The sequence below is a fragment of the Neurospora tetraspora genome, assembly GCF_033439725.1.
Source record: "Neurospora tetraspora strain CBS 560.94 chromosome Unknown B0H65scaffold_8, whole genome shotgun sequence".
Taxonomy (NCBI): Eukaryota; Fungi; Ascomycota; class Sordariomycetes; order Sordariales; family Sordariaceae; genus Neurospora; species Neurospora tetraspora.
In genome coordinates, this window is record NW_026944390.1 from 53,788 (window position 1) to 66,644 (window position 12,857).

At 40.4% G+C, this 12,857-nt stretch overlaps 2 protein-coding genes across 2 annotated transcripts; one reads left to right on the forward strand and one right to left on the reverse strand.

Annotated features, from left to right (window-relative positions):
* Nucleotides 1–89: 89 nt before the first annotated feature.
* B0H65DRAFT_532059 (putative proline-tRNA ligase) lies at nucleotides 90–2,257 on the reverse strand (the record flags this gene model as incomplete). The annotated part of the gene is made up of 2 exons (XM_062828953.1): nucleotides 1,334–2,257; nucleotides 90–1,279 (listed from the first exon to the last, which is right to left on the reverse strand). The coding sequence occupies exons 1-2, from the start codon at nucleotides 1,818–1,820 to the stop codon at nucleotides 90–92; spliced, it is 1,677 nt and encodes a 558-aa protein (XP_062677281.1). The 5' UTR covers nucleotides 1,821–2,257.
* Nucleotides 2,258–2,690: 433 nt separating this feature from the next.
* B0H65DRAFT_445774 (putative tailless complex polypeptide 1) lies at nucleotides 2,691–4,568 on the forward strand (the record flags this gene model as incomplete). Its single annotated transcript, XM_062825767.1, has 3 exons — nucleotides 2,691–2,829; nucleotides 2,883–2,968; nucleotides 3,042–4,568. The coding sequence occupies 3 exons, from the start codon at nucleotides 2,691–2,693 to the stop codon at nucleotides 4,566–4,568; spliced, it is 1,752 nt and encodes a 583-aa protein (XP_062677282.1).
* Nucleotides 4,569–12,857: the final 8,289 nt, after the last annotated feature.

Here is a 12,857-nt window from a genome sequence, read left to right on the forward strand (position 1 = left end):
ATGATAACATCAACAGAGAGCGCACGTAACCATAACCGACCTTCCCAGTAGTAACTTTTCCATTTGTTTTCACGAAAACAAAAAGCCACTTAGTAAGAGCGGCCGAACATGCACCACTGCTCAGCAAGACGAGAGCACTCGGGGTTCAAGCACTTGGTCTCGCCCTTGACCAGACCCTCGGGCTGCTCGAAGGGAATGCAGAGGGACTTCATGCCCATAGAGGGAGCCTTCTGGGACTCGGGGCCCTCAGCGGCCTCGTCAGAGCGGCCAGTGGTGAGCTCCTTGATCTTGTCCTCGCAGTCGGGGACAAGGCAGTGGGGGATGATAACGACGTTCTTGGCGTCGAGAGCGGGGACGACGTCGTCCCACTTCTCGATCTTGAGACGGTGCTCGCGGAAGGAAGCCTCGGCCTTGTTGTACATGTCCTGCTGGATGGTCTCGAGAAGCTCGGGGACCTTGGTGGTGAGCTCGGCGATGGGGATGGTGCCCTTCTCACCGGTGTCGCGGCGGGCGTAAGAGACAACGTCCTTGGCGGCATCCTTGGGGCCGAACTCGATGCGGAGGGGAACACCCTTGAGCTCCCAGTCGTTGAACTTCCAGGCGGGAGTGTAGCCCTCGCGGGTGTCGACGTCGGCGCGGATGCCGGCCTTCTTGAGGGTGGCGAGGAGCTCGTCAACCTTCTTCATGTGCGCGTCCTTCTCCTCGGCGGACATCTTGGCGGTGAGGCCGACGGGGATGAGGATGGACTGGATCTTGGCGATACGGGGAGGGAGGACAAGACCCTTGTCGTCGCCGTGGATCATGACCATGACACCGATGACACGGGTGGAGAGACCCCACGAGTTCTGCCAGACGTGGATGTGCTTGCCCTTCTCGGCGGGATCCTCGACCGTGATGTCGAACATCTTGGAGAAGTTCTGGCCCAGGCAGTGAGAGGTGGCACCCTGGATACCACGACCGTTGGAGGGAATGTAGCCCTCGACAGTGGTGGTGTAGTAACCACCGGCGAACTTCTCGGCCTCGGTCTTGCGGCCACGGACGACGGGGACGGCGAGGAGCTGCTCGTAAACACCGGCGTAGAACTCAAGGATCTGGAGAACCTCCTCACCGGCGGCCTGCTCGGTAAGGTGGGCGGTGTGACCCTCCTGCCACATGAACTCGCGGGCACGGAGGAAGGGAGTGGTCTGCTTGGCCTCCCAACGGACGACCGAGTTCCACTGGTTCAGGCGGAAGGGAAGGTCGCGATGGCTGCGGATCCACTTGGCGTAGTCTGGTTTCCCTGCGGTCAACACAACGGGTAGATGAAGATGTAGGCCAGAGTCTTATGACTTACAGGGGTACATGACAGCCTCGGAGGTAGGACGGACAGCCACGGGGACCTCGAGGTCCTTGTCGCCAGCCTTGGTAACCCAAGCCAACTCGGGGGCGAAACCCTCAACGTGTTCCTTCTCCTTCTCGAGCGACTTCTGCGACAAGAACATGGGGAAGTTGGTCTCCTCAACGCCCAGCTCGTCGATGTGCTCCTGGAACCACTTGCGGATGACGTTCCAGATGTACATGGTGGCAGGGCGCATGATGAAGAAGCCCGAGATCTCGGTGTAGTACTCGATCAGCTCGGCCTTGAGGACGACCTCCTGGTACCATTGCGAGAAGTTCTCCGACTTCTTGACCGTGATGCCGATGATGTCGTCCGCCTTCTTGCCGCCGACGACGGGGAGGGTGGCTTGCTTGGCGGCCTTCTCAGCCTTCTTAGCAGCCATCTGGGCGGCCTTCTCGGCCTTCTTCAAGGCGCTCTTGGACTGTTCCTTGTTCTCCTCCATTGCTGCGCAAAACGATGGGTATCAGTTCTCGGGTTCTGTGTGTCGCGTATGTGGAATTGACGGCGAATTGGGACGAGGAACGGGTCGCTATATGTGTATATGTGTGCCCAGCGGAACTGACTCACCGACGGCAACTGAGTCAACTCGGGGGGACTGGCTGGCTTAGATGATGTCTGAGAGTAAGGATGGAATGCGCCAAACACTGGACGAGACGGGGAACAGCACTGCACAACGGGCACAGACTCTCTTCAGGCACACACGCGGGAGACGGGCTTCACATTCAGCGCACACAGTTTTGGAGATGCCCCGCATTCGAGACTCAGCTTGCGACGGAACCCGCAGCACGCGCCAGCAATGCTCCCTGTCAAAGGATCCCTCGAGGGGCACTTGCTGTGGTGGGGTTTCTGGGGTCTCGATTGCTCTGGACGGGGAGCTGGAGTCAGGCCGACGAGGGAGGCCGACGAGGGAGGCCGACAGCTGCCAGGCAAGATAAGGACCCTGAAGGTAGCTTATCGACAGTTGATTCCTTATCAGTGTGGCCGATAACATTTTTCGATGCCAGCGCAATGCGGGCGGTGGGGCAGGGACGTGCTGAAGCTGCCAGTGGGCTTGCCTGCCAGCACCACCTGAAGTTCAGAACAGAGGGCGGTCGGGCGAAGCTCTGAGAATCGAGATTGCTTGGATTCCACATTTGGCGTGCTGTTGCTGCTGGAGCTTCCATCCCGCCTTTCACAGTTGACCGTTGACCGTTGTAGGAACCTACCCACCTTCTTGACCTAAACCCAACCTTTCGATCGTCTCGCTGTTTCCCCTCCGCCCCTTGACGACGACGACGACTCCAACCCATTCGCATTCCATACACATTCAACCATGGCTTCCATGTTCGCCCAGTCGGGCAGCGGCACCCTTTTCCTCGGCGGCCAAAAGATTTCCGGTGCTGAGATCAGAGAGCAGAATGGCAAGTCTCCCCTGCCCCTGAGCCTCCAGCTAAGGATCCCACCAGCAAGCAGTGTTTGGGATGGCATCAAGTTTGGGTCGCTAACCCATGATGATTTCGTATAGTCATCGCCACACAAGCCATCGCAAATGTCGTCAAGAGCTCCTTCGGTCCCAGCGGTCTCGACAAGATGATGGTCGACGACATTGGTGTAAGCTGCTTCTCCCCCGCCCCTATCGCCAAAAGTTGAATGAACCCCGCCATGCCTAACACCGTTTGCGCAGGATGTTACTGTTACAAACGATGGCGCTACTATTCTCAGCTTGCTCGACGTTGAGCACCCCGCAGGCAAGATCCTCGTCGACCTTGCGCACCAACAAGACAAGGAGGTTGGCGATGGCACAACATCAGTCGTCCTGATCGCGGCCGAGCTGCTCAGGAGAGGAAACGAGTTGATGAAGAACCGGATACACCCCACGACTATCATCACCGGCTACCGCCTGGCCCTCAGAGAGGCGGTCAAGTACATGAAAGAGCATATCAGCATCAAGGTCGAGAACCTCGGTCGCGAGTCCCTCCTCAGCATCGCCAAGACCTCCATGTCCAGCAAGATCATCGGCGCCGACTCCGACTTCTTCGCCAACATGGTCGTTGACGCCATCCAGGCCGTCAAGACCACCAACAACAAGAACGAGACCAAGTACCCCGTCAAGGCCGTCAACATCCTCAAGGCCCACGGCAAGGGCGTTACCGAATCGATGCTCATCAAGGGCTACGCCCTCAACTGCACTGTCGCCTCCCAGGCCATGAACACCCGTGTAACAGACGCCAAGATTGCCTGCTTGGATATCAACCTTCAGAAGGAGAGGATGAAGCTTGGTGTCCAGATCACAGTCGATGATCCCCAGCAGCTCGAGGCCATCCGCGCGCGTGAGTCCGGTATGATCATTGAGCGCGTCGAGATGATTCTCAAGGCGGGCGCAAACGTCGTTTTGACGACAAAGGGTATCGATGACATGGTTCTCAAGCTTTTCGTCGAGAAGGGCGCTATGGCTGTGCGCCGCTGCAAGAAGGAGGATCTTCGCCGTATCGCCCGTGCCACCGGCGCCACTCTCCTCAGCACTCTTTCCGATCTCAACGGCGACGAGAAGTTCGAGCCCTCTTACCTCGGTCACGCCGAGGAGGTTGTCCAGGAGCGCATTTCCGATGACGAGTGCATCTTGATCAAGGGCACCAAGGTTCACTCTTCGGCCTCCATCATTCTCCGTGGCCCCAACGACTTCACCCTCGACGAGATGGAGCGCTCGGTTCACGACAGCTTGTGCGCTGTTAAGCGTACCTTGGAAAGTGGCAGCATCGTGCCCGGTGGTGGTGCGGTCGAGACGGCTCTGCACATTTACCTGGAGGAGTACGCCGGCACTGTCGGTTCCAGGGAGCAGCTCGCCATTGGTGAGTTTGCCCAATCGCTACTCGTTATTCCCAAGACCTTGGCCGTCAACGCCGCCAAGGATGCCTCCGAGCTTGTCGCCCAACTACGATCAAGGCACGCTCTGTCGCAGCGCATCCAGGAAGGCGAGGCGAACGAGGACGAGAAGATTGTTGCCCGTAAGAAGGCCTACAAGAACTACGGTCTTGACCTGATGAAGGGCAAGGTTGTGGACGAGATCAAGGCCGGCGTTATGGAGCCTAGCATGAGCAAGGTCACGCAACTGAAGAGTGCGGTGGAAGCATGCATCAGCATCATGCGTATCGATACCCTCATCACACTCGACCCTGAACAGAGGCCGGATGATGATGGACACGACCACTAAACGGATTGCAAAGATTTGTTAGATGTTACCATGTAGTTTGGGAGTACATAATGTATAAAAACTCTTGATACTACCCATGAAGGCTGGTTCTAGCATGGCATCAATTTTGTGTATGTCATCTGCTTATTCCCGTCACTATTCTAATGCATGCGCGGTTAGGCAGGCGAGCTGTCCCTGGCATCCCATTCTTGCCTGGAGAAGCACACATCAACCCTAACCCTGCTCAGGGGTAATCGAATTCAACGTCAATTCTGATGATTCATATGACCTTTAACCCAACTACACTCCCTCTTTCTTGCTTCAGCCTTTCTTATCTTCTTCCCTAGTCTCAACCAATACTCCAATTAATCTGCATCATGTCGAAATAATCGGGAAATTCACATTAAACCCATTCTCAGCCCGCCAACTCCCCTCCGTTCTCTTCTTCCTCGTACACTCCATCGCTCCCACGGATGCACAGGTGCTCGTAGCACCGACAGTAATACAATGAGGCTCACCGCTTGAACGTCCGATGAATGATCACGAACAAACTCCGAGTTGATATTTTCTTTTTCTCGTCATAGGTACCATAGCGCGCCAGGGGGGTCGTAGAAAATGATCACACATATGATTTTACAGTTGTGAAATATGACAATTGTAAAATCATCCTAGGACTATATTGGGTCTAAGACATAAGAAGCAGTCAATTCAATATATATAGTACAGGTCATCTCTATACGAATCACTCATTAACTATAAATATTTTCACATCAAATCAATTCATCTGAAAACTATCGTACAATTATATTTAATTTAAGCTGAAGGGATAATATTTTTATCGATATAGTATTGCATCCTAAATTCATTTTGAAATATCAATTTATTTTTTTCTTTCCAATCTATCTATGTATCTAAATTAAGTCGGTATACGTTCCTTTATTACTTCCAACCTATTTTATTCTCTATATTAATTATAAAAAGAATTATTACTATTAGTATATAACTTTTAATTAATTTCTTCTTCTAAATAAATAAATCTAACTTCTAGTAAAGCATCTTTAAAAATAAAAATAATTATAAAATATAATCATTATTAATTAATAACTTTACTTCGACTTAGGAAGACGGTTTTATTTTAAAATATTTCATAGACCGAATATTATTATAGAGATTAATTCTTATTTTTCGTATATAAAATTAGTTTAAATTAAATATATATATAATACAATTTACCTTTTTTATAGTAAGCTTATTTCTTAGTAGGACGATTTCTAACTAAAAATTAATTCTAGTAAGAAATTAATTCCGCCTTAATATTAGGTTCAAAGTATAATTAATATTTTATAATAAAAAGATCGGATATAGGCGAAATAGCATAGGTTGAGAAAGTGTAGTATAAACAAAATAGGTAATATTTAATTTAATCCAATTACTAGGCGCCTTATTACCGGGAGCCCTATTATTAGGGTCCTACTATTAAGTCCTATTTAGACTACCCTACCGGCCTAGTTCCTCCATTCCCAAATCTAATTTAAATTTCTCCTCCTCTTCCTCCTCCTCCTCCTCTAATATTATCGTCGCTAACCCTCCCGATTAACTTTACTAAACTATTACTATTTACAATTTTAAAAAGAGGAATCTAAACGTTAAAAAAGTTAGTAAATTCCCTCCTATTCGAATAATCGTAATAGCAATACAGTAATAAGTAGATTAAAGGTATTTTCACTTTAATCTTAGGAATACATTACAGTTTCTTACAAGAAGCTACAGAAATTTATACCTAAAGGTACCTAAATTATAAAGTAAGTTAATTAATTATAAAATATAGGAGTATTAAGTATATACCTTAAAGCGAAACAGGTAATAGAATAAAAATTGTAGCGTTACAACGAAGTAAGTAAAATAGAAGGGAATTTATACGTAATATTAGCGAGGGGAATACAAAGCGAATAAAACGGTTAAGGGTAAAAGAGTAAATTATTAAAGTAGCAGCAGTAATTAATGAAAATGAATTAATTATATACAATATTAAATAATTAGAAAGCGTATAATTAAATATAACTCCAGAGGTAATTATAAAATATTAATTACTTAGTAGATATTATTACATTAAAACTAACTTACCCATAATACTACAAAATATAAAAAAAAGCCAATAATTATCTATTATTCGTTATTAGTATAAAACTAGAGGATAGGGCAACAAAAAGAGGGGAAACTATAGAATCGAAAGCGGATTAACTTATATAATTACCTTAATAATAATTTTTATAATTCTTACTAATATTTAAATAATTAAATCGGAGGTCTCTTAAAGGAATATTAGGTAGAAATATTTACTGGAGGAAAAGTTAATCGATTTACGAATTAGTATACCGTTAGGAAAAGACCTTAAAAATAGCTAAAATTAGTTTAGAAGTATATATTTTTTATAGTTATCGGTTATGTGTAGTAGGCGAGCATAGTATTTATCATGGGGCCAGAGCCCAGGGGTTAAGCTTGGCTGTTGCCAAGCCGTGTCCTGCCTTATCGATAGGGTCCCTACCTTATTGATAGGGATGCGAGCCTTCTGGTTGGCTAGACCTATATGTTTGCCTGGGCCGTGCGGTCTTGGCACTGGTTGTATAAAACCTTCTTTCGACGGTACCCTTCTGGTATAATCTTCCTTCTTACTCTCCTTATTAAATATAGTATTTCAATTATACGACTGTACGCTGTGCTTTTCTCGTGCAGATCCGTTATATTATATTTGACCCTCTTTTTAAATTAATACTATTGCTCTTCTTTTATAGGTACCGCTAAAGAGTCTCTCTCCCCATCGACCTCTATAATATTTTAATAATAACCGCTCCTTTAAATTACTTAGTCGACGAATTTTTAAGAATGATAATAATAATTTGCCTCTTCTATTAAATAGTTAATTCTCGAGATTTTTAACCTCTGTACTGCTTAGCCGGCCTCCCTTCTTTTCGATTTGTTATTTCGTAAGTTAATTTTCTCCTATTTCGAAAAATTTTTAAGGAGTAAAGAAGAGTTCGAAACTTAAGTTTTAAACGCGTAGGCTAAATTTTACGTAGATAACCCAGCTATTAGTAATTTAGAAGCGTAGTTTTATTATTTGTTCACTTATTTATTGCCCGCTATTAAGAAACTATTTATTATTTTCGCTATTTTTCTTCAATTTCCCTATAAGTTTATTAATAAGTTCCGTCTTATATATAGGGATTTTAACGTTGTTAAATGAGTTGGTTAGGAGTTTTACTAATTATATTAAAAGTTTGGTTCTAAGGAATTTATAGCGGCCTTTATTGTCCGATTCGAGGAAGTGTTTTACTACGTTTATGCGGATTCTTAGTTTGATACCGCTAAAATTAATTAATTTATTATTGCTTTGAATTATAATTGGAAATAATAGTTTTCCGACTGAATTGACGTATTTGAATAGTATTTTTAATTATTTAAATACTTGCGTTATTTTAATAATAATGTTTTTCTTTTAGCCTCCGCCTTATTATTAAGGTAGGCCCTAATTGAGGATGAGGGTAATTTTATAGATATTTTTATTAATGTTTCGGCGATGAAGATATTATTATTTTAGAAGTAGAAGAATAAGTAGAAGCGGGAGGGTAAATATGCGAATTGTAGGAATAATTCCTATTAGTTTAAATAGTATAAAAAGATAAAGATAAATAACGTTCGAGTGTAACCCGGTAGGGGTTTAGATAGTTACGACGATAATAGTTAAAAGGAGGAGTTTTTAAATTAAGTAGTACTTTATTGAGGGTAGCTTTAATAATATTATAGTAGAGGGAGAATTAATTATTTAGGTAATAATTAATGTAAATAAGGTATTTATTAGCTAAATATGTAGTTAATTTTGAATTTACTTTTTTAATTACATATAGTTAATTAAGTTAGTGCCTATTTATAATATAACTGATAGAGGGAATAGGTATTATATTTTGTGAGTATAAGAATTATTAAGGTCGTTCCTTAGCGAGGGAAAGAGAGGGTAGCCGATTATTAGTAAGAGAAGTAAAATAATATAAAGTATTGGGTAATAGCCTTAATTTGATTATTTCCATTACGGATTATTAATATAATACGGTGAAAGAGCTTCCTTAATAAGTAAGGTTTAGAAATGTCCTTTAATTTAGTTTTAATACTTATAATTATAAAGCGTAATTCTATATAGGTAACGGCGGGTATATTTTTATTACCGATTCGGGTAGTAGGTAGGTGGTTGTGTAGTATTTACTTGGGAGCTTAGTATAGATATTTCTTTTAGTATTATTAATTTTTTCCCTATTTAAATAAGTATTTGGTTGGGTGCAGTTGTATTAGATTTTGGTTATTCTTATGTATTTAGTTACAATAGATTTTATACGGTGGACCGTACTCCCTAAGGGGGAGTAGGGGGGTAATATTATAGGGTTAGAACTTAGGGGTCAAGTTTGGTTGTTATTAAATTGTGTTTTGCTTTATCGATAGGGTCTTTGCCTTATCGATAGGGATACGAGCCTTCTAGTTGGCCAGACCTATATACTTGCCTGGCCCGTACGGTCTTAGCGTTAGTTATATAAAATCTTCTTTCGACGGCACCCTTCTAGTGCAGTCTTCCTTCTTGCTCTCCTTATTAAATATAGCATTTCAACCATACGACTGTACGCTGTGCTTTTCTCGTACAGACCCGTTACAGTATTGAATAGGTTAGAAATAACGGTCGATAATATTATTTATAATAACCGGAAGGTTTTGAAATTAGTGACCGCAATCGAAATTAGAGGAATTAATTCATTTACTTTATATAAAAGACGAGGATATTTATCCCGCTAGAGCATTTAACAATAAATTAGAGTATAAGGTTATTAATATATACAATATATTATTATATAGTAGAAACGTAGGGATAGTAATTATTAGAGCCGGAGGATATTACTATCGAGAATTAATTATAATTAGGGTTTAGCGGTCGAAATTCGAAGTTATGTTGTATGTATTCTATTTAGTAGTAGAGGTAAATAAAGAAATAGGCTGCCCGCGCAGGGTTGAAGTCTATCAATATAGTACGGGAATTCGAAAGAGAGAGGCGGGATTTATTCGGCAACAAATAGCTAGACCCTAAGATGTAGGCGAAACGTAATAATAATAATTTAACGTAGGCGAATAGAATAAAATAATAGAAATTATTTAATAAAGTTAAAAGGTTAAAGTTTTAAGATTTATAAAAAAATTTACGACGAGCGGATTTAATACTTCAATTATATAAGAATATTCCTTCCTGCTATTTCTACTTATAGTTCATTATATTCTTTCTACTTAATAATTCTAACCGAAGTTCTAGGGCAAGTTAGAAAAAAAATTAATATACCCGTAGCTTGGGCGTTCAGGGGGAGCGCAACGCTAACTCTACCTCAATTTAGGGAAATATATAGATATTATATAATTATAAAAAAAGTAGGTTCTTATATTACTATTATCCTCTATAGTTAAAATACGTAAAGGATTAAACTAGAGCGGCAAATAATAATTACTTAGAAAAATATATCCTCTTTCTATTATTTATATAAAATAAATATCATAATTAACATACACGAAGTCGCCATCGCCTCGATTATCATCTATACCTAATCTAGTAAAATACTAGAGAATCCGATAATCCTTCTTATTAGAATAAATTTATAAATCGGACATTCAATAATAAATTTATATATAGGGAATTCAACCTAGGGCTTAACGACAATAATAATAGCAAATATATATATTTATCCCTGTTAACGTGTGGCTAGTACTGTGCCTTGTAACTGCCTTGTACTACCTTGTAGTATAGAAGGCTAGTTGAACTATTCCTTCTACGGAATCAGTTGACTCAGTCCCCACAGAATGTACTAGAATACAAGAGGTTTTGCCACTGTATTCTAGAGTCTTATAACTTAGCTAGCATTTCTTCCAGACTGATTTGTCATCACAGGATTCAACAGAAGCTTCTAGATGCTTAGTGTCCATGTATATAGAGACCTCTCCTCTCCTTCAGTTCGTCACTCCTTAAGCAAGCAAGCACAAGTCAAGCAATACAATATAGTCTTTTCTCACAGTGCAGAGTCCACTGTAATCTTCTGTCTTGAGAGCAGAGTCCTCTCTAAGACCTCTTTTACAACATCCTTTTGTTGTACTTGCAACTACGCTGCTTCCTTCAGCATTGCTGTCGTACTTCCTACCGCTTCCGCTCCGCTCTGCTACAAGTGCATAGTTCACTATAGCAACCTTGTACTGGTGCTATCATTATAGGCCAGTCAGGGCACCGCAGGAAACAATCCCGTTTAATAATAAATAAAGATACTATTTAAATAAATAAATAAAGTATTAATCCGGTCTTCGTTCAATATCCGGATAAAATCCCCAATTTTAAATATTCGTTTCGTTAAGCGGCGTTAGAATACGAAAGAAATCTTCTTAGCCTATTAGAATTTCTTAATCCCCCAAAAAATATATAATCGATCGTAGTCCAATTTGAATGCCTCCCACTATTTTACTATAAAGTTAAAATATTCGTCTTCGAAGCGAGGATCTACTACTACTAATAATAAATCTTTTCATTTCTCTACCTAGTTTTATAATAGACCGTATAGCGTAAGGGGATTATAATAATAGGGATCTAATCGAATTTCGAAAGTCGATACTTCTTCTTTTAAATAGAATCCTTCGCTACCGAAATATAGATCGTACGATACGGCTAACCCCGGGTATAATTCTTTAAATATAGAAAATATATAATAAATTTTGAGATAACTATATTCGAAGCAACCAGCTAATATAAACAATATAAATCGGCGTTCATTAATATCTTAAATTAACGTAAACGCGGCGTTTCAATAATTGGTAGCGAAAATATTACACGTAAATTCCTTAATTATGATTAATTTTTATTTATTAATAATTTCTAAATTTATTTAAATCTAATAATTACGGCATTTACTTATATTCATCCTCTCCTTAAAGCGTTAACACTAAACAATATAAACTATATTCATCCAAAACCTTTAATAAATATATATTTATATAAATATTCAATAAGCATTAACGGTTTAATATATTATTACCCTTTTAATCTAGAATAATCGGTATACGTTTCGTTACTCGTATTCTAATAAAACTAAATGTAATTAAAATTACGTTTTTTACTACCGTTACTATCGGTATAAAAGTAAGCGTACTACTTATCTTAATCTCTCTCCATCTTTTCAACATTCTACCCCTAATTGTAATAATACTTCTATTAGAAGTAGGTTAATTTGCCTGGGCTTTCTTACTAATATTCTTCTTACTATTACCGAAAACTTAGCATATATATTAGAAAGCTTTTCTCCCGCCTATTATTATATGGCTAAACTCTTCTAATATTAATACTCCATTACGGGTAAAGATAATTAAAACCGATTATATAAACTTCTAAAATATTAAAATTATCTACTCTCTATATATATATATTTCAGGCCTTATGATTTAGTAATTTAAATCGGATATATCAAGAAAACGGAGACCTTCATTAATAAAAAGCTATTAGAATTCTAGTTTTATATATTCCGCTTTAAGCCAATTAAGTGATAGTATAGGTACAATAATAATGAAACGTATATATTCCTTTATACAGAATAATTTACAATATATTTTGGGGCTTTATATCTTCGCTTAACCCGGAAGGAACCGAATTTCTTAGAATATAAATACAGCTTCTTTCCAAAAGCGTTTTATAGAGGAATCTTTTATCTTCGAATAAATAATCCGTAAGAATTCGAAAATGGCTTTAGAATTCCGAATATACCGTATTATAAATTCGAATTCGTATATAATCTAAGGCCGGAAAGACGCTTCTAAGTATATAAATTAAATATATTTCGTAGTATATACTAAACTGCTTTTATATATTATCTTAAGCCGATTTAATCGGAAATTATTCAATATATATTATGTTATCAAAATATTAATAATAGAATCTTCTATATCGTATAATGTTAAAATTGAAGTCAGACCTAATTTAGCTAGTAATAAAATAAAACCTATATAATTAATTTGTTTAATAGGATTTATATCTTACTAATTTCTATTATGAAAGTATATTACCGACAAAATATACTACGAAACTATAAACGAAAAATCGCTCTTTATTAATATTAATTTATTTCCCCTTATTAAATTTCATTAATGTAACGGGTCTGCAAGAGTAAGGCACAGCGAGCAGTCGTATAAGGTTGAAATGCTATATTTGATAAGGAAAGAAAGAGAGGAAAGATTCTACTAGAAGGGTGTAGT